General features: G+C 38.3%; 1 protein-coding gene across 1 annotated transcript in view; it reads right to left on the bottom strand.

Moving 5' to 3' along the window:
- LOC114239253 (beta-defensin 115) overlaps nucleotides 1-19,993 on the bottom strand; it is a 40,891-nt gene that overhangs the window by 8,118 nt on the left and 12,780 nt on the right. The window contains exon 3 of the mRNA XM_028169359.2: nucleotides 16,826-16,836. Coding sequence (XP_028025160.2) covers nucleotides 16,826-16,836 — 11 coding nt within the window. The remainder of the gene's footprint in view (nucleotides 1-16,825; nucleotides 16,837-19,993) is intronic.

The following is a 19,993-nucleotide window of genomic DNA, read 5'->3' as shown; positions in this document are numbered from 1 at the left end:
CAATGGACAGATCATCCAAAATCAAAATCAATAAGGAAACACAAGCTTTAAATGATACATTAAACAAGATGAACTTAATTGATATTTATAGGACATTCCATCCCAAAACAACAGAATACACTTTCTTCTCAAGTGCTCATAGAACATTCTCCAGGATAGATCATATCTTGGGTCACAAATCAAGCCTTGGTAAATTTAAGAAAATTGAAACCGTATCAAGTTTCTTTTCTGAACACAATTCTATGGGACTAGATATCAATCACAGGAAAAAAACTGTAAAAAATACAAACACATGGAGGCTAAACAATACACTACTTAATAACCAAGAGATCACTGAAGAAATAAAAAAATACCTAGAAACAAATGAGAATGAAAACACAACAACCCAAAGCCTATGAGATGCAGCAAAAGAAGTTCTAAGAGGGAAGTTTATAGCAATACAATCTTACCTCAAGAAACAGGAAACATCTCAAATAAACAACCTAACCTTACACCTAAAGCAATCTGAGAAAGAAAAAGAAAAAAACCCAAAGTCAGCAGAAGGAAAGAAATCATAAAGATCAGATCAGAAATAAATGAAAAAAAATGAAGGAAACAATAGCAAAGATCAATAAAACTAAAAGCTGGTTCTTTGAGAAGATAAACAAAATTGATAAACCATTAATGAGATTCATCAATAAAAAAAGGGAGAAAACTCAAATCAATAGAATTAAAAATGGAAAAGGAGAAGTAAAAACTGACACTGCAGAAATACAAAGGATTATGAGAGATTACTACAAGCAACTCTATGCAAATAAAATGGACAACCTGGAAGAAATGGACAAATTCTTAGAAAAGCACAACCTTCCTACACTGAACCAGGAAGAAATAGAAAATATAAACAGACTAATCACAAGCACTGAAATAGAGACTGTGATTGGAAATCTTCCAACAAACAAAAGCCTGGGACTAGATGGCTTCACAGGTGAATTCTATCAAACATTTAGAGAAGAGCTACCACCTATCCTTCTCAAACTCTTCCAAAATATAGCAGAGGGAGGAACACTCCCAAACTCCTTCTATGAGGCCACCATCTCCCTGATACCAAAACCAGACAAAGATGTCACAAAGAAAGAAAACTACAGGCCAATATCACTGATGGACATAGATGCAAAAATCCTCAACAAAATACTAGCAAACAGAATCCAATAGCACAGCTGAACACCCTATGACATAAATCACAGCAAGTTCCTTTTTGAACCACCTCCTAGAGATATGGAAATAAAACCAAAAATAAACAAATTGGACCTAATGAAACTTAAAAGCTTTTGCACAGCAAAGGAAACCATAAACAAGATGAAAAGAGAACCCTCAGATTGGGAGAAAATATTTGCAAGTGAAGCAACTGACAAAGGATTAACCTCTAAAATTTACAAGCAGCTCATGCAGCTCAATATCAAAAAAACAAAAAAAACCCAATCCAACAATGGGCAGAAGACCTAAATAGACATTTCTCCAAAGAAGATATACAGGCTGCCAACAAATACATGAAAGAATGCTCAACATCACTAATCATTAGAGAAATGCAAATCAAAACTACAATGAGGTATCACCTCACACTAGTCAGAATGGCCATCATCAAAAAATCTACAAACAATAACTGCCGGAGAGGGTGTGCAGAAAAGGGGACCTTCTTACACTGTTGGTGGGAATGTAAATTGATACAGCCACCTTGGAGAACAGTATGGAGGTCCATTAAAAAACTAAAAATAGAAGTACCATACCACCCAGCAATCCCACTGCTGGGCATATACCCTGAGAAAACCATAATTCAAAAAGAGTCACATACCACAATGTTCATTGTAGCTCTATTTACAATAGCCAGGACATGGAAGCAACCTAAGTGTCATCGACAGATGAATGGATAAAGATGATGTGGCACATATATGCAATGTAATACTACTCAAAAGTAAAAACAAACGAAATTGAGTTATGTGTAGTGATGTGGATGGACCTAGAGACTGTCATACAGAGTCAAGTAAGTCAGAAAGAGAAAAACAATTACCATATGCTAACACATATATATGGAATCTTAAAAAAAAAAAGTGTTCTGAAGAACCTAGGCATAAGACAGGAATAAAGACGCAGATGTAGAGAATGTACTTGAGGACATGGGGAAGGGAAGGGTAAGCTGGGACGAAGTGAGAGAGTGTCATGGACTTATATATACTCCCAAATGTAAAATAGATAGCTAGTGGGAAGCAGCCGCATAGCACAGGGAGGTCAGCTCGGTGCTTTGTGACCACCTAGAGGGGTGGGATAGGGAGGGTGGGAGGGAGACACAAGAGGGAGGAGATACGGGGATATATGTATATGTATAGCTGATTCACTTTGTTATAAAGCAGAATCTATCACACCATTGTATAGCAGTTATACTCCAATAAAGATGTTAAAAAAAGAAAAAGAAAAAGTATATGCACCCCAGTGTTCATAGCAGCACTATCTGCAATAGCCAAAACATGGAAGAAATCTGTGTCCATCAACAGATTAATGGATAAAGAAAATGTGATATCAATATCTATGTCTCTATCTATCTATATATCACATATATATAATACAATATTACTCAGCCTTTAAAAATGAACGAAATATTGGCATTTGCAGTAACATGGATGGACCTGGAGATTACCATACTAAGTGAAGTAAGTCAGACAGAGAAAGACAAACATCATATGATATCACTTATGTGTGATATCTAAAATATAATTCATATGAATCTATATATGAGAAAGAAACAGAGTCACAGACACAGAAAAAAAAACTTATGGCTATGAAGGGGGAACAGAGGGGGAGTAGAGACAAATTGGGAGTATGTGATTAACAGATACACACTACTATACATAAAATAGATAAGCAATAAAATTTTAATTGATAACACAAGGAGCAATATTCAATATTTTTTCATAACCTAAATGGAAAATAATCTGAAAAAATATAGATAGCTAACAACCCCTTTGTTTTACACCCAAATGTAACACAATATTGTACATCAACTATACATCAGTTTAAAAAAAATCCAGACTGAAGCTCAGAGAGAAAACAGGATACAGAAAAAGCAAAAGAGACATATGCCACAGTGTGAAAAGCATAATTGAGGTTCAAGTAGGATATGGGAGAGATGTAGACAATATTATATAAGGAATATTTAAAGATATATTTGCTGATAATTTTCCAAAATTGATAAAGGTATTAAGACAAAAATATCAGAAGTTCTGTAAATCCTGATTAGCAAAACATGTACCTAGGCACATTATATTAAATTGCTAAAAACCAGGGATTAACCAAGATGGCGGAGTAGAAGGACGTGCTCTCACTCCCTCTTGCGAGAGCACCAGAATCACAACTGGCTGCTGGACAATCATCGACAGGAAGACACTGGAACTCACCAAGGAGGATACCCACGTCCAAGGACAGAGGAGAAGCCACAGTGAGACGGTAGGAGGGGTGCAATCAGAGTAAAATCAAATCCCATAACTGCTGGGTGGGTGACTCACAGACTGGCGAACGCTTATACCACAGAAGTCCACCCACTGGAGTGAAGCTTCTGAGCCCCACGTCAGGCTTCCCAACCTGGGGGTCCGGCAACGGGAGGAGGAATTCCTAGAGAATCAGACTTTGAAGCCTAGTGGGAATTGATTGCAGGACGTTGACAGGACTGGGGGAAACAGAGACCCCACTCTTGGAGGGCACACAGAAAGTAGTGTGCGCATCGGGACCCAGGGAAAGGAGCAGTGACCCTGGGGGAGACTGAACCAGACCTACCTGCTGGTGTTGGGGGGTCTCCTGCAGATGCAGGGGGTGGCTCTGTTTCACCGTGGGGACAAGGACACTGGCAGCGGAGGTTCTGGGAAGTCCTCCTTGGCGTGAGCCCTCCCAGAGTCTGCCATTAACCCCATCAAAGAGCCCAGGTAGGCTCCAGTGTTGGGTTGCCTCAGGCAAAACAACCAACAGGGAGGGAACCCAGCCCCACCCATCAACAGTTAAGTGGATAAAAGTGTTACGGAGCTCTGTCCACCACAGCAACAGTCAGCTCTACCCACCACCAGAGCCTCCCATCAAGCCTCTTAGATAGTCTCAACCACCAGAGGACAGACAGCAGAAGCAAGAAAAACTACAATCCTGCAGCCTGTGGACCAAAAACCACAGTTACAGAAAGATAGACAAGATGAAAAGGCAGAGGGCTATATATCAGATGAAGGAACAAGAAAAAAACCCCAGAAAAACAACTAAATGAAGTGGAGATTGGCAACCTTCCAGAAAAAGAATTCAGAATAATGATAGTGAAGATGATCCAGGACCTCGGAATAAGAATGGAGGCAAAGATTGAGAAGATGCAAGAAATGATTAACAAAGACCTAGAAGAATTAAACAACAAACAAACAGAGATGACCAATACAATAACTGAAATGAAAACTACACTAGAAGGAATCAATAGCAGAATAACTGAGGCAGAAGAACGGATAAGTGACCTGGAAGACAGAATGGTGGAATTCACTGCTGCAGAACAGACTAAAGAAAAAAGAATGAGAAGAAATGAAGACAGCCTAAGAGACCTCTGGGACAACATTAAATGCAACAACATTCGCATTATAGGGGTCCCAGAAGGAGAAGAGAGAGAGAAAGGGCCAGAGAAAATACTTGAAGAGATTATAGTCGAAAACTTCCGTAACATGGGAAAGGAAATAGCCACCCAAGTCCAGGAAGCGCAGAGAGTCCCATACAGGATAAACCCAAGGAGAAACACGCCGAGACACATAGTAATCAAAATGGCAAAAATTAAAGACAAAGAAAAATTATTGAAAGCAGCAAGGGAAAAACGACAAATAACATACAAGGGAACCCCCATAAGGTTAACAGCTGATTTCTCAGCAGAAACTCTACAAGCCAGAAGGGAGTGGCATGATATACTTAAAGTGATGAAAGGGAAGAACCTACAACCAAGATTACTCTACCCGGCAAGGATCTCATTTAGATTTGATGGAGAAATCAAAAGCTTTACAGACAAGCAAAAGCTAAGAGAATTCAGCACCACCAAACCAGCTCTACAACAAATCCTAAAGGAACTTCTCTAAGTAGGAAACACAAGAGAAGAAAAGGAGCTACAAAAACAAACCCAAAACAATTAAGAAAATGGTCATAGGAACATATATATCGATAATTACCTTAAACGTGAATGGATTAAATGCTCCAACCAAAAGACACAGGCTTGCTGAATGGATACAAAAACAAGACCCATATATATGCTGTCTACAAGAGACCTAGGGACACATACAGACTGAAAGTGAGGGGATGGAAAAAGATACTCCATGCAAATGGAAATCAAAAGAAAGCTGGAGTAGCTATGCTCATATCAGATAAAATAGACTTTAAAGTAAAGAATGTTACAAGAGACAAAGAAGGACACTACATAATGATCAAGGGATCAATCCAAGAAGAAGATATAACAATTATAAATATATATGCACCCAACATAGGAGCACCTCAATACATAAGGCAACTGCTAACAGCCATAAAAGAGGAAATTGACAGTAACACAATAATAGTGGGGGACTTTAACACCTCACTTACAACAATGGACAGATCATCCAAAATGAAAATAAATAAGGAAACAGAAGCTTTAAATGACACAATAGACCAGATAGATTTAATTGATATTTATAGGACATTCCATCCAAAAACAGCAGATTACATGTTCTTCTCAAGTGCGCACGGAACATTCTCCAGGATAGATCACATCTTGGGTCACAAATCAAGCCTCAGTAAATTTAAGAAAATTGAAATCATATCAAGCATCTTTTCTGACCACAATGCTATGAGATTAGAAATGAATTACAGGGAAAAAAACGTAAAAAAGACAAACACATGGAGGCTAAATAATACGTTACTAAATAACCAAGACATCACTGAAGAAATCAAAGAGGAAATCAAAAAATACCTAGAGACAAATGACAATGAAAACACGACGACCCAAAACCTATGGGATGCAGCAAAAGCAGTTCTAAGAGGGAAGTTTATAGCTATACAAGCCTACCTAAAGAAACAAGAAAAATCTCAAGTAAACAATCTAACCTTACACCTAAAGAAACTAGAGAAAGAAGAACAAAGAAAACCCAAAGTTAGCAGAAGGAAAGAAATCATAAAGATCAGAGCAGAAATAAATGAAATAGAAACAAAGAAAACAATAGCAAAGATCAATAAAACTAACAGCTGGTTCTTTGAGAAGATAAACAAAATTGATAAGCCACTAGCCAGACTCATCAAGAAGAAGAGGGAGAGGACTCAAATCAATAAAATCAGAAATGAAAAAGGAGAAGTTACAACAGACACTGCAGAAATACAAAGCATCCTAAGAGACTACTACAAGCAACTTTATGCCAATAAAATGGACAACCTGGAAGAAATGGACAGATTCTTAGAAAGGTATAACCTTCCAAGACTAAACCAGGAAGAAACAGAAAATATGAACAGACCAATCACAAGCAATGAAATTGAAACTGTGATTAAAAATCTTCCAACAAACAAAAGTCCAGGACCAGATGGCTTCACAGGTGAATTCTATCAAACATTTAGAGAAGAGCTAACACCCATCCTTCTCAAACTCTTCCAAAAAATTGCCTAGGAAGGAACACTCCCAAACTCATTCTATGAGGCCACCATCACCCTGATACCAAAAGCAGACAAAGACACTACAAAGAAAGAAAATTACAGACCAATATCACTGATGAATATAGATGCAAAAATCCTCAACAAAATACTAGCAAACAGAATCCAACAACACATTAAAAGGATCATACACCACGATCAAGTGGGATTTATCCCAGGGATGCAAGGATTCTTCAATATACGCAAATCAATCAATGTGATACACCATATTAACAAATTGAAGGAGAAAAACCATATGATCATCTCAATAGATGCAGAAAAAGCTTTCAACAAAATTCAACACCCATTTATGATAAAAACTCTCCAGAAAGTGGGCATAGAGGGAACCTACCTCAACATAATAAAGGCCATATATGACAAACCCACAGCAAACATCATTCTCAATGGTGAAAAACTGAAAGCATTTCCTCTAAGATCAGGAACAAGACAAGGATGCCCACTCTCACCACTATTGTTCCTATAAAAGGGTTTCATCTTCAAGAAAGTCATGGAAAAGACTCTGACAAGTACAGGTTTCTGGTAACTGGCTGTACTGCTGAACTGAATGAATAAGCATTTTCAGAACTCTAATTTAAAAAAAAGGAATGAAATTGGGTCATTTGTAGAGATGTGGATGAATCTAGAGACTGTCATACAGAATGAAGTAAGTGAGAAAGAGAAAAACAAATATCGTATATTAACACATGTATGTGGAACCTAGAAAAATGGTACAGATGAGCCGGTTTGCAGGGCAGAAGTTGAGACACAGATGTAGAGAACGAACATATGGACACCAAGGGGGGAAAACTGCAGTGGGGTAGGGATGGTGGTGTGCTGAATTGGGCGATTGGGATTGACATGTATACACTGATGTGTATAAAATTGATGCCTAATAAGAACCTGCAGTATAAAAAAACAAACAAACAAAACAACTAAAAAAAATTGCTAAAAACCAAAGATAAAGAAAAAATCTTAAAAGGAGCAAGAAGTGTGTTCTGGAGTGAATTTTATCCCCCTCCCCCCATTCATACGTTGAAGCCCTAATTCCCAATGTAGCTGTATTTGGAAACAGAGCCTATAAGAGATAACATATGTTAAATGACATAAAAGTGGGTCCTTGATATGATATAATGTTCTTATAAGAAGAAAGACACCAACCTTCCCCCATGTGTGCACAAAAGAAAGACTATGTGAGGACACAGTGACAAAGTGATCATCTCAGGCCAGAAAGACAGGTCTCATAAGGTACCAACACTGATGGAAACTTGATCTTGAACTTCCAGTCTCCAGAGCTGTAAGAAAATAAATAAATTTCTGTTGTTTAAGCTACCTGGTCTGTGGTATTCTGTTATGGCACACTGAACTGAACTAATACATGGAGACACATGACACACTGCCCTCAAAAGATTAACAATAAAATTGTTGGTTGACTTTTCTACAGATAATAGGAAGCCAAAAGAGCATGAAATGCTATTTTTGAAGTGCCACCCCTGACAACCTAGAATTCTATATTGAGCAAAATTATCCTTTGGAAATGGAGACATGAAGTAAAAAATATACTAAGTGAAGTTGTTTGATCAGAATGAAAATAATCCTAGTTAGAAGCATGGAAATACATGAAGGAATGAAGAACAATGTAAATGGTAGCTATTTGGGTAAATATAAATGAATATTGATTGCAAAAACTAATTATAATTATGTTTTCTGGGCAATATAATATTTAGAAAATTAAACTGCATAACCATAATAATATAAAAGGTAAGATGGAGGTTATTAGAGTGCAAGTGTTCTAAGAGAGATTGATCAAGATAGTGGAGTAGAAGGACATGGAACTCACCTCCCCTCACAAACACATCAAAAATACATTTACATGTGTAACAGTTCTTGCTGAAAACTGGAAACTGGTAGACACATTCCTGTACAATCAAGGCTGTAAGAAAGATCCACAGGCAATCAAGTAGGAAGGAAAGAGAAGTGATCAGGTAGGACCTGTGTCCCTGGGTGGGGACTCGGAGGAAAGGTGTAATTACATGGGCAGAGACCCACACTGGGGAGGGAGCAATTGGAGCCACAGATTTGGTGCCCTGGCCCTGGGGTTCTATACAGGGCAGAAGAGCACACTTAACTGATTGGAGGACTACTGTGACTAACAGGAAGGCTTTGGGAAGCCTGGAATCTGCTGGTGAGGAGTGTGTGGGTACTGGCTTGCCCCAGGACAGGGTGGAGAGGGTGGAGTGAAGACTACTCCAGAGCCTGCCTAGCATTGTGCCCCAGCCTGAGCTGAGTGAAAACTCCAGCCCCACTTACTCCATTTCACAGCACAACACTGGATCTAGGGCTGCCATTACTGGGGAGAAAGCTTGGACATGGGACACAGAGGCAACATGGTCCCAGAAAGGTGTTTGGGTGGGATGGCAGTGGCCATTGTTGGTGCTTACTCAAGCAGTGCATTAGAAGCAGCCCATATCTCTGACGGTGACTGCTTCACCACAGCTCACACCTCCATACACACCAATAGGGGACTTGCATCTGAGGCTGCATCTGAGCAGAGCCATGAATGCCTGCACAGGCAGCACATCAGATCTCTATCTGATCATGGACGCCACTTGCTTCAGCACTCTCCTCCTCTGGGGAAATTGTCCTTGTGCCAGAAGAGGGGAAAGCACACACACTTAAAGGGAAAAGAGCTAGCTTGGGCCTGACCCTCAGGGCTTCTGCTCCAACAGCTTAGGATCAGACCCCACCCTGAATAGGTGGTGATGGCCACTGAGCAGAGGGGAAGCCCCACCTCACACCTGGCTCCAGCTCTAACCCCTCAATCTCTAGCTCCACCACCTACAAAGGTGATAGATACCAGCACACCCTGAGGAAAGATGTGACTTGCATCCATGACAAATCCAGCTCTCTCACCAAAAGTATAACATATGCAATCTGCATAAGGATGCTCCCTATGTGGGACACTACTTCAAGACTGTAATAGTAATGGTGAGAATATTATGCTAGTAACATAAGTCAGACAGAGAAAGACAAATACTGTATGATATCACTTATTTGTGGAATCTTAAAAAAAAATGAATGTATTTAACAAAAAAGAAACAGACTCACAGATATAGAAAACAAACTAGTATTATCAGTAGGGAGAGAGAAGAGGGGAGGGGCAAGATAGGGGTATGGGATACAAACTACTATGTACAAAATAGGTAAGCAGCAAGGACGTATTGTACAGTACAGGGAATTTTAAGAATTATTTTGTAATAACGTTTTCTCTATTTTTTTATTGAAATATAGTTGATTTACAATGTTGTGTTAATTTCTGCTGTACAGCAAAGTGACTCAGTTATGCACATATATACATTCTTTTATTTTGTAATAACTTTTAATAGAATATAATCCATAAAAATACTGTAACTATGCTGTATACATAAAACTAATTTGTGTTAGACTGTAAAAAGTAAAGGACGCATGCTGTAATCTCTAGGGTAACCACTAAAAAAAATTATAAAAGAACATGTAACTAACAAGTTAAAAGAAGAAAATGAACAATAAAAATGTTTAGGCCAAAAATATACAATATAAAAGAACATAAAACATAAAAGGAAAAATAGAAAGCAATTTCACAATGGTTGATATAAATCCAGCAAATTAATTTAAATGCAAATCAATTCAGTGCTCCAAGTAAAAAACTAAGATTTCCAGAGTGAAGAGGAAACAAAGCCTATCTATATGTTGCTTACAAGGAACACATTTAACCATAAGGATACAAGACATTGTATTCCAATTTGGTGCAGAGTGCTTCCCTGACTTTAATATTCTGTTAAATTGTTTGTGTTCATAAGGGATACACCATGGCCCAACTGGTAGCAACTAGGGCAGCCTCCAGATGTCAGCTGTGTTTTTTCTTTCTCAGTGCTGACCAAAAGGAAAAAAATCATTAAATGATATGCTTGAAAGAAAGAAAAGGCAAGGTATACAATTAGAGAAAATATTTATAATACATATACCTATAATCTTACAGAGAATTCATATAAAATAACTCCTACAAATCAATAGGGAAAGAAAAACAAGCCAATAGAAAAATAGGCAAAGGCTTGAAAAGATATTTCACAAAAGAGAGTAGCCAAATGGTTCATGAATATATAAAACTGTGTTAATTTGTTCATTAGGAAAATGCAAATTATAGTCATATTGTGATACACCAACATAGTCACTAGATAGTTAAATTGAAAAGACATGCATAACAAGTATTGGCAGGGATGTGAAACAATGAGTACCCCCATTGTGGTGGAAGTAGAATTGGTTCAATCAAATTGGAAAACTGACATATCTACTAAAAGCGAAAAATTACAAACCTTGTGATCAAGCATTCCTAGATATATACTATATAGATATATATAGATATATACTCAACAACAATATGGACATATTTCACCATAACACATGTTACAAGGATGTTTATTACAGTGCAATTTTGAATAGTCACATAATGGAAACAACCCAATGTCTATCAAAATTAGAATGAATAAATAACTTTTGGAGTGTTCATATAATGGACTACTATACAACAACGATGACAAAACTATTGCTATACTTAACATTTATGAATCTACAGGCATAATATTGAGCAAAATAAGCCAATTGCAAAAGACTATTTTCTGAATGATTTTATTTCTGTAAATATTTTTTTCAAGTAAACTATTTTATGTTGATAAAGTCAGGATCATGGTTACTTTTTAGTCATGAAATATAATGCGAAATTTAGACTGTTGGTAATATTCATTTTCTTGGTTCCAGGGGTATGAAATTGTGAAATTTCATAAATCTTTACAGTCTTGATTTGTGCATTTTTTTATATGTATGTTATATATTAAAATAGTAAAAACACTAAGAAATGGAAACTATTTGCAAAAGACGTGACTGACAAGGGCTTAATTTCCAAAATATACAAACAGCTCATACAACTCAATATAAAAATAACCCAAAGAGTTAAAATAACCCAAAAAATAAAATAAAAATACCCCAAAAATGTGAAGAAGACCTACATAGACATTTCTCCAAAGAAGACATAGAGATGGCCAATAGGTACATGAAAATATGCACAACATTGCTGGCTATTAGAGAAATGCAAATCAAATTACAATGAAGTATCATTATACCAGTTTGAATGGCTATCATCAAAAAGTATAAAAATAATACATACTGGAGTGGGTGTGGAGAACAGTATGAAGCTTCCTTAAAAAACTAAAAACAGAGTTACGATATGAGCCAGCAATTCCACTCCTGGGCCTATATCCAGAAAAGATGAAAATTCTAATTCAAAAAGATACATGCACCTCAATGTTCATAGCAGCACTATTTACAATAGCCAAGACTTGGAAGCAACCTAAGGGTCCATCAATAGGAATGGATAGAGAAGATGTGGTATATCAGAGGGCAGACAGCAGAAGCAAGAAGAACTACAACCCTGCAGCCTGCAGAAGGGAAACTGCAATCACAGAAATTTAGACAAGATGAGGTGGCAGAGGAATATGTCCCAGATGAAGGAACAAGATAAAAAACCCCAGAAGAACAACTAAGTGAAGTGGAGATAGGCAATCTACCAGAAAAAGAATTCAGACTTAAGATAGTGAGGATGATACAAGATCTTGGAAAAAGAATGGAGGCACAGATTTAGAAGATGCAAGAAACATTTAACAAAGACCTAGAAGAACTAAAGAACAAACAAACAGAAATGAACAATGCAATAACTGAAATGAAAAATACACTAGAAGGAATCAATAGCAGAGTAACTGAGGCAGAAGAAAGGATAAGTGATCTGGAAGACAGAATGGTGGAAATCACTGCCATGGAGCAGAATAAAGAAAAAAGAATGCAAAGAAATGAAAACAGTCTAAGAGACCATTGGGACAGCATTAAAAGCACCAACATTCACATTATAGGGGAGCCAGGAAGAGAAGAGAGAGAGAAAGGACCTGTGAAGATATTCAAAGAGATAATAGCTGAAAACTTCCCTAACGTGGGAAAGGAAACAGTTATCCAAGTCCAGGAAGCACAGAGAGTTCCAGGCAGGATAAACCCAAGGAGGAAAATACTGAAACACATAGTAATCAAATTGACAAAAATCAAAGACAAAGAAAAATTATTAAAAGCAACAAGGGAAAAATGACAAATAACATACAAAGGAACTCCCATAAGGTTAACAGCTGATTTCTCAGCGGAAACTCCACAGGCAAGAAGGGAATGGCATGATATATTTAAAGTGATGAAAGGCTTTGATACAACCAAGAATACTCTACCCAGCAAGGCTTTCATTCAGATTTGATGGAGAGATCAAAAGCTTTACAGAAAAGGAAGAGCCAAGAGAATTTAGCACCACCAGACCAGCTTTGCAACAAATGCTAAAGGAAATACTCTAAGCTGAAAAGGAAAGGCCACTACTAGAAACAAGAAAATTATGAATGGAAAAGCTCACCAGTAAAGGCAAATATAAAGTAAAAGCAGGAAATCATCTGCACACAAACATGATATCAAAATCAGCAATTGTGAGAAGAGGAGAGCACAAATGCAGGATACTGGAAATGCATTTGAAATTAAACGACCAGCAAATTAAAATAATCTTGCTTATATATAGACTGCTATATCAAATCCTCATGGTAATTGCAAAATGAAAATCTACAATAGATACACACACAAAAAATAAAAATGAATCCAAACACAACACTAAAGTTAGTCATCAAACCACAAAAGGAGAGAACAAAAGAGGAAGGGAAGAAAAAAGACCTACAAAAACAAACCTGAAGCAATTAAGAAAATGGCAATAGGAACATACATATCCATAATTACCTTAAATGTAAATGGACTAAATGCTCCAACCAAAAGACATAGTCTGGCTGAAAGGACACAAAAACAAGACCTGTATATATGCTGTCTACAAGAGACCCACTTCAGATCAAGGGACACATACAGACTGAAAGTGAGGTGTTGGGAAAAGGTATTCAATGGAAGTGGTAATCAAAAGAAAGGTGGAATAGCAATACTTAGACAAACTAGTCTTTAAAATAAAGATTGTTACAAGAGACAAAGAAGGACACTACACAATGATCAAGGGATCAGTCCAAGAAGAAGCTATAACAACTGTAAATATATATGCACCCAACATAGGAGAACCCCAATATATAAGGCAAACACTAACAGCCATAAAGGAGGAAACAGCAGTAACACAATAATAGTGGGGGACTTAACACCCCACTTTCATCAATGGACAGTTCATCCAGACAGAAGAACAATAAGAAAACACAGGCCTTATATGACACATTAAACCATATAGACTTTTTTTTTTTAATTTTTAAAAAATTTTATTTTAATTTTGGCTGCGTTGGGTCTCCGTTGCTGCGCGCGGGCTTTCTCTAGTTGTGCCGAGCAGGGACTACTCTTCGTGGTGGTGCACGGACTTCTCATTGCAGTGGCTTCTTTTGTTGTGAAGCACGGGCTCTAGGTGCACAGGCTACAGTAGTTGTGGCACATGGGCTCAATAGTTGTAGCTCGCGGGCTCTAGAGCACAGGCTCAGTTGTTGTGACACACGGGCTTAGTTGCTCCGCGGCACGTGGGATCTTCCTGGGCCAGGGCTCAAACCTGTGTCTCCTGCGTTGGCAGGCGGATTCTTAACCATTGCACCACCAGGGAAGTCCGATGCACACATTTTAAATGTGTAATCACTGAGTTTTGACATAAGTTTACACCCGTGTAATCATCTCTGCAGTCAATATGTAGAATATTTCTGTCACCATCCCCAAATTCCCCTGTTGCCCATTGCAGTCAGCCTTTCCCCACCCCACCTCAGGCATCCACTGAACAGAATTCACCATAGATGTTTTGCCTACTGTAGAGCGTCATATAAATGGAATCATACGGTATGTATCCCGTGTATGGCTTTTTTTTTTAACATCTTTATTGGAGTATAATTGCTTTACAATGGTGCGTTAGTTTCCATTTTATAACAAAGTGAATCAGTTATACATATACATATGTCCCCATATCTCTTCGCTCTTGCGTCTCCCTCCCCCACACCCTCCTTATTCCACCCCTCTAGATGGTCAAAGAGCACCAAGCTGATCACCCAGTGCTATGCGGCTGCTTCCCACTAGATATCTATTTTACGTTTGGTAGTGTATATATGTCCATGCCACTCTCTCACTTTGTCCCAGCTTACCCTTCCCCCTCCCCATATGCTCAAGTCCATTCTCTAGTAGGTCTGGGTCTTTATTCCCGTCTTGCCCCTAGGTTCTTCATAACCTTTTTTTTTTCTTTTTTAGATTCCATATATATGTGTTAGCATATGGTATTTGTTTTTCTCTTTCTGACTTACTTCACTCTGTATGACAGACTCTATGTCCATCCACCTCAATACAAATAACTCAGTTTCATTCCTTTTTATGGCTGAGTAATATTCCATTGTATATATGTGCCACCTCTCCTTTATCCCTTCATCTGTTGATGGACACTTAGGTTGCTTCCATGTCATGGCTATTGTAAATAGAGCTGCAATGAACATTTTGGTACATGAATCTTTTTGAGTTATGGTTTTCTCAGGGTATATGCCCAGTAGTGGGATTGCTGGGTCGTATGGTAGTTCTATTTTTAGATTTTTAAGGAACCTCCATACTGTTCTCCATAGTGGCTGTATCAATTTACATTCCCACCAACAGGGCAAGAGGGTTCCCTTTTCTCCACACCCTCTCCAGCATTTATTGTTTGTAGATTTTTTGATGATGGCCATTCTGACCAGTGTGAGGTGATACCTCATGGTGGTTTTGATTTGCATTTCTCTGATGATTAGTGATGTTGAGCATCCTTTGATGTGTTTGTTGGCAATCCATATATCTTCTCTGGAGAAATGTCTATTTAGGTCTTCTGCCCAATTTTGGATTAGGTTGTTTGTTTTTTGATATTGAGCTGCATGAGCTGCTTGTATACTTTGGAGATTAATCCTTTGTCAGTTGCTTCATTTGCAAATATATTCTCCCACTCTGAAGGTTGTCTTTTCATCTTGTTTATGGTTTCCTTTGCTGTGCAAAAGCTTTTAAGTTTCATTAGGTCCCATTTGTTTATTTTTGTTTTTATTTCCATTTCTCTAGGAGCTGGGTCAAAAAGGATCTTGCTGTGATTTATGTCATAGAGTGTTCTGCCTATGTTTTCCTCTAAGAGTTTGATGGTGTCTGGCCTTACATTTAGTCTTTAGTCCATTTTGAGTATATTTTTGTGTATGGTGTTAGGGAGTGTTCTAATTTCATTCCTTTACATGTAGCTGTCCAGTTTTCCCAGCACCACTTATTAAAGAGGCTGTCTTTTCTCCACTGTATATTCTTGCCTCCTTTATCAAAGATAAGGTGACCATATGTGTGTGGGTTTATCTCTGGGCTTTCTATCCTGTTCCATTGGTCTATATTTCTGTTTCTGTGCCAGTACCATACTGTCTTGATTACTGTAGCTTTGTAGTATAGTCTGAAGTCAGGGAGCCTGATTCCTCCAGCTCCGTTTTTCTTTCTCAAGATTGCTTTGGCTATTCGGGGTCTTTTGTGTTTCTGTACAAATTGTGAAATTTTTTTGTTCTAGTTCTGTGAAAAATGCCAGTGGTAGTTTGATAGGGATTGCATTGAATCTGCAGATTGCTTTGGGTAGTAGAGTCATTTTCACAATGTTGAATCTTTCAATCAAAGAAATGGTATATCTCTCCATGTATTTGTATTATCTTTAATTACTTTCATCAGCATCTTATAATTTTACACATACAGGTCTTTTGTCTCCTTAGGTAGCTTTATTCCTAGGTATTTTATTCTTTTTTTGCAATGGTAAATGGGAGGTTTTTTTTAATATCCCTTCCAGATTTTTCATCATTAGTGTATAGGAATGCAAGAGATTTCTGTGCATTCATTTTGTATCCTGCTACTTTACCAAATTCATTAATTACCTCTAGTAGTTTTCTAGTAGCATCTTTAGGATTCTCTATGTAGAGTATCATGTCCTCTGCAAACAGTGACAGCTTTACTTCTTCTTTTCCAATTTGGATTTCTTTTATTTCTTTTTCTTCTCAGATTGCTGTGGCTAAAACTTCCAAAACTATGTTGAATAATAGTGGTGAGAGTGGGCAACCTTGTCTTGTTCCCAATCTTAGTGGAAATGGTTTCACTTTTTCACAATTGAGGATGATGTTGGCTGTGGGTTTGTCATATATGGCCTTTATTATATTGAGGAAAGTTCCCTCTATGCCTACTTTCTGGAGGCTTTTAATCATAAATCAGTGTTGAATTTTGTTGAAAGCTTTCTCTGCATCTATTGAGATGATCATATGGTTTTTCTCCTTCAATTTGTTAATATGGTGTATCACGTTGGTTGATTTGCGTATATTGAAAAATCCTTGCATTCCTGGGGTAAACCCCAATTGATCATAGTGTATGATCCGTTTAATGTGCTGTTGGACTCTGTTTTCTAGTATTTTGTTGAGGATTTTTGCATGTATGTTCATCAGTGATATTGGCTGTAGTTTTCTTTCTTTGTGACATCTTTGTCTGGTTTTGGTATCAGGGTGATGGTGGTATTTGATCTCCTACTTTTACTGTATGTTTGCCTTTACTAGTGAGTTTTTCCTTTCATAATTTCCTTATTTCCAGTTGTGGTTTTTTCTTTTTTGTTTAGAGAAGTCCTTTAACCTTTCTTACACGGCCAGTTTATTGGTGGTTAACTCTTTTAGATTTTACGTGTCTATAAAACTTTATCTTTTCCTCAATACTGAGAGATAACCTTGCTGGGTAGAATATCCTTAGTTGTAAATTTTCTCCTTTCATCACTTTGAATATATCATGACACTCCCTTCTGGCCTGCAGAGTTTGTGCTGAAAAGTCAGTGGTGGGTATGGGTGTGCCTTTGTATGTAAGTAGTTGCTTTTCTCTTTCTTCTTTTAAGAAAATCTTTTTATCTTTAAATTTGCCATTTTAATTATAATGTTTCTTGGTTTGTACCTCTTTGGGTCTATCTTGTTTGGGAATTTCTCTGCTTCCTAAACATGAATGGCCGCTTTCTTTCCCAGGTTAAGGAAGTTTTCAGCTATCATTTTATCAAATAAGTTTTCTGCCACTTTCTCTTTCTCCTCTCCTTCTGGGATCCCTATAATGCAAATGTTAGTAAGCTTGATGTTGTCTTGGACATATCTTCTGTTTTTATAGTTTTTTTTCTCTTTACCTTGGTAATTTCCACTACTCTTTCTTCCAGGTCACTGATCTTTTCCTCTGCATCATCTAATCTACTCTTGATTCCTTCTAGTGTATTTTTATTTCAGTTATTGTAATCTTCAGTTCTGTTTGCTTCTTTATATTTTCTAACTCTTTGTTAAACTTCTCACTGTTTTCATCCATTTTTATCCTGAGTTCATTGAGCATCTTTATTATCATTACCTTGAACTCTATCAGGTAGACTGCTTATCTCCACTTCATAAAGTTCTTATTCTGAGGTTTTTGTCTTGTTTTTTCTTTTGGAAAATAGTCCTCTGTCTCCTCATTTTGCTTAATTCTCTGTCTCCTCATTTTGCTTAATTCTCTGTCTCCTCATTTTGCATAATTCTCTGTTTTTATTTCTATGTATTAGGTAGGTCAGTTACATTTCCTGAATTTGGAGAAGTGGCCCTGTGTAAGAGGTATCCTATGGGATTCAGCAGCACATTTTCTTCCAGTTAACAGTGGTATATGCTCTAGGGGTGCCTCCTATGTGGACTGCATTGGCCTTTCTTCTGCAAGAGGGCTGACTACTGTGGGCATGGTGGTAGGCAGGGTAGGCCCCTGGCCTGGTTGGCTGCCATGCTTTGTCTCACGTGGAGGCTGCCAGCCCACTGATGGGTGGGGTCAACTCCTGGCATGACTGGCTCTGTGGCTTGGGGTGACCAGGGTTGTTGCTGGCCCACTGGTATGTGGGGCTTGGTCCCAGCACAGCTGGAGTGTCTGAAGCTGGTGCTGGCCCACTAGTGGGTGGGAAAAAGTCCTAGTGTGGTTGGCTGCCTGGCCCTTGGGGCCCATGGCTGGTGCTAGCCTGCTGGTGGGTGGAGATGTGCCACAGTACAGCTTGTTTTGGGGGCCAGGGACACCTGGGGCTGTTGCCAGCCCACTGGTTGGTGGGGCCAGGTCCCAGGGTGGCAGGCTGTAAGGTCTAGGGGTTCTGGACAGAGGCCAGTCAGTCCTGTGGATGAAGCTGGCCCAATAGTGGGAAGGTAAGCCCCCAGCAGTAATAGGCTAGGAGGGAGACTCAAAAATGGTGATGCTAGAACCAGTGTCTCTGTGGTAAAATGACTTCCCAAAATGGCTGCCACCACCATCTATGTCCCCAGGGGGAGTCCAAGTTCCCTCCTGCCCCTCTGAGAGGTTCTCCAAGTGGGTCTGACCCAGGCTTCTTTCAAATTCTTGCCTCTGTGCCAGGACTTGGAGTCTGTGAGATTTTGTCTGTGCCCTTTAAAAGTGTAGTATTTGTTTCTTACAGCTATCCAGTTCTCCCATATGCAAGCCCCATTGGCTTTCAAAACTAGATGTTCTAGGGGCTCATCTTGCCAGTGCAGGAACCCCAGGCTGTGGAGCCTGATATAAGGCTTGGACCTTTCACTCCTTGGGAATACCTCTGCAATTGTGATTATACTCCCCTTTTTGTGGGTCATCTACCTGGGATCAGGCATCTTGACTATACTGTATCCCTGCCCTTCCACTTATCTTGCTGTGGTTTCCTTTTTATATCTTTAGTTGTGGAAAATCTTTTCTGCTAGTCTCCAGGTCTGTCTCATAGATGGTTATTCTGTAAACAGTTGTGATTCTGGTGTGCCCACTGGAGGAGGTGAGCTCAGGGTCTTCCAGCTCTCCCATCTTGGGCTCACCTTCTCTATCAGTAATTACATTAAATGTGAATGGATTAAATTCTCAAACACACAGACACAGACTGGCTGAGTGCATTGAAAAAACAAGATCCAACTAAATGCTGCCTATAAGAGACTCACTTTAGCTTTAAGAACACACATAGGCTGAAAGTGAAAGGATGGAAAAAGATATTTTATGCAAGTGGTAACCAAAGAGAGTAGAGGTGGCTCTATTTATATCAGAAAAATTAGACTTTTAGTAAAAATTAGTCAAACGAAAAAAAGGTGGTCACTACATAATGATAAGGGATCAATTAAATATTATGAATATATACACCTAAAATTGTATTACACAAATATATAAAGCAAATACTATCACGACTGAAGGAGAAATATACAGCAATACAATAATAGTAGAGATCTTAAATACC

This window comes from Balaenoptera acutorostrata, chromosome 15 (assembly GCF_949987535.1).
Source record: "Balaenoptera acutorostrata chromosome 15, mBalAcu1.1, whole genome shotgun sequence".
Taxonomy (NCBI): Eukaryota; Metazoa; Chordata; class Mammalia; order Artiodactyla; family Balaenopteridae; genus Balaenoptera; species Balaenoptera acutorostrata.
The sequence above is the reverse complement of the archived record's forward strand: the minus strand, read 5'-3'. Positions and strand labels throughout refer to the sequence as shown.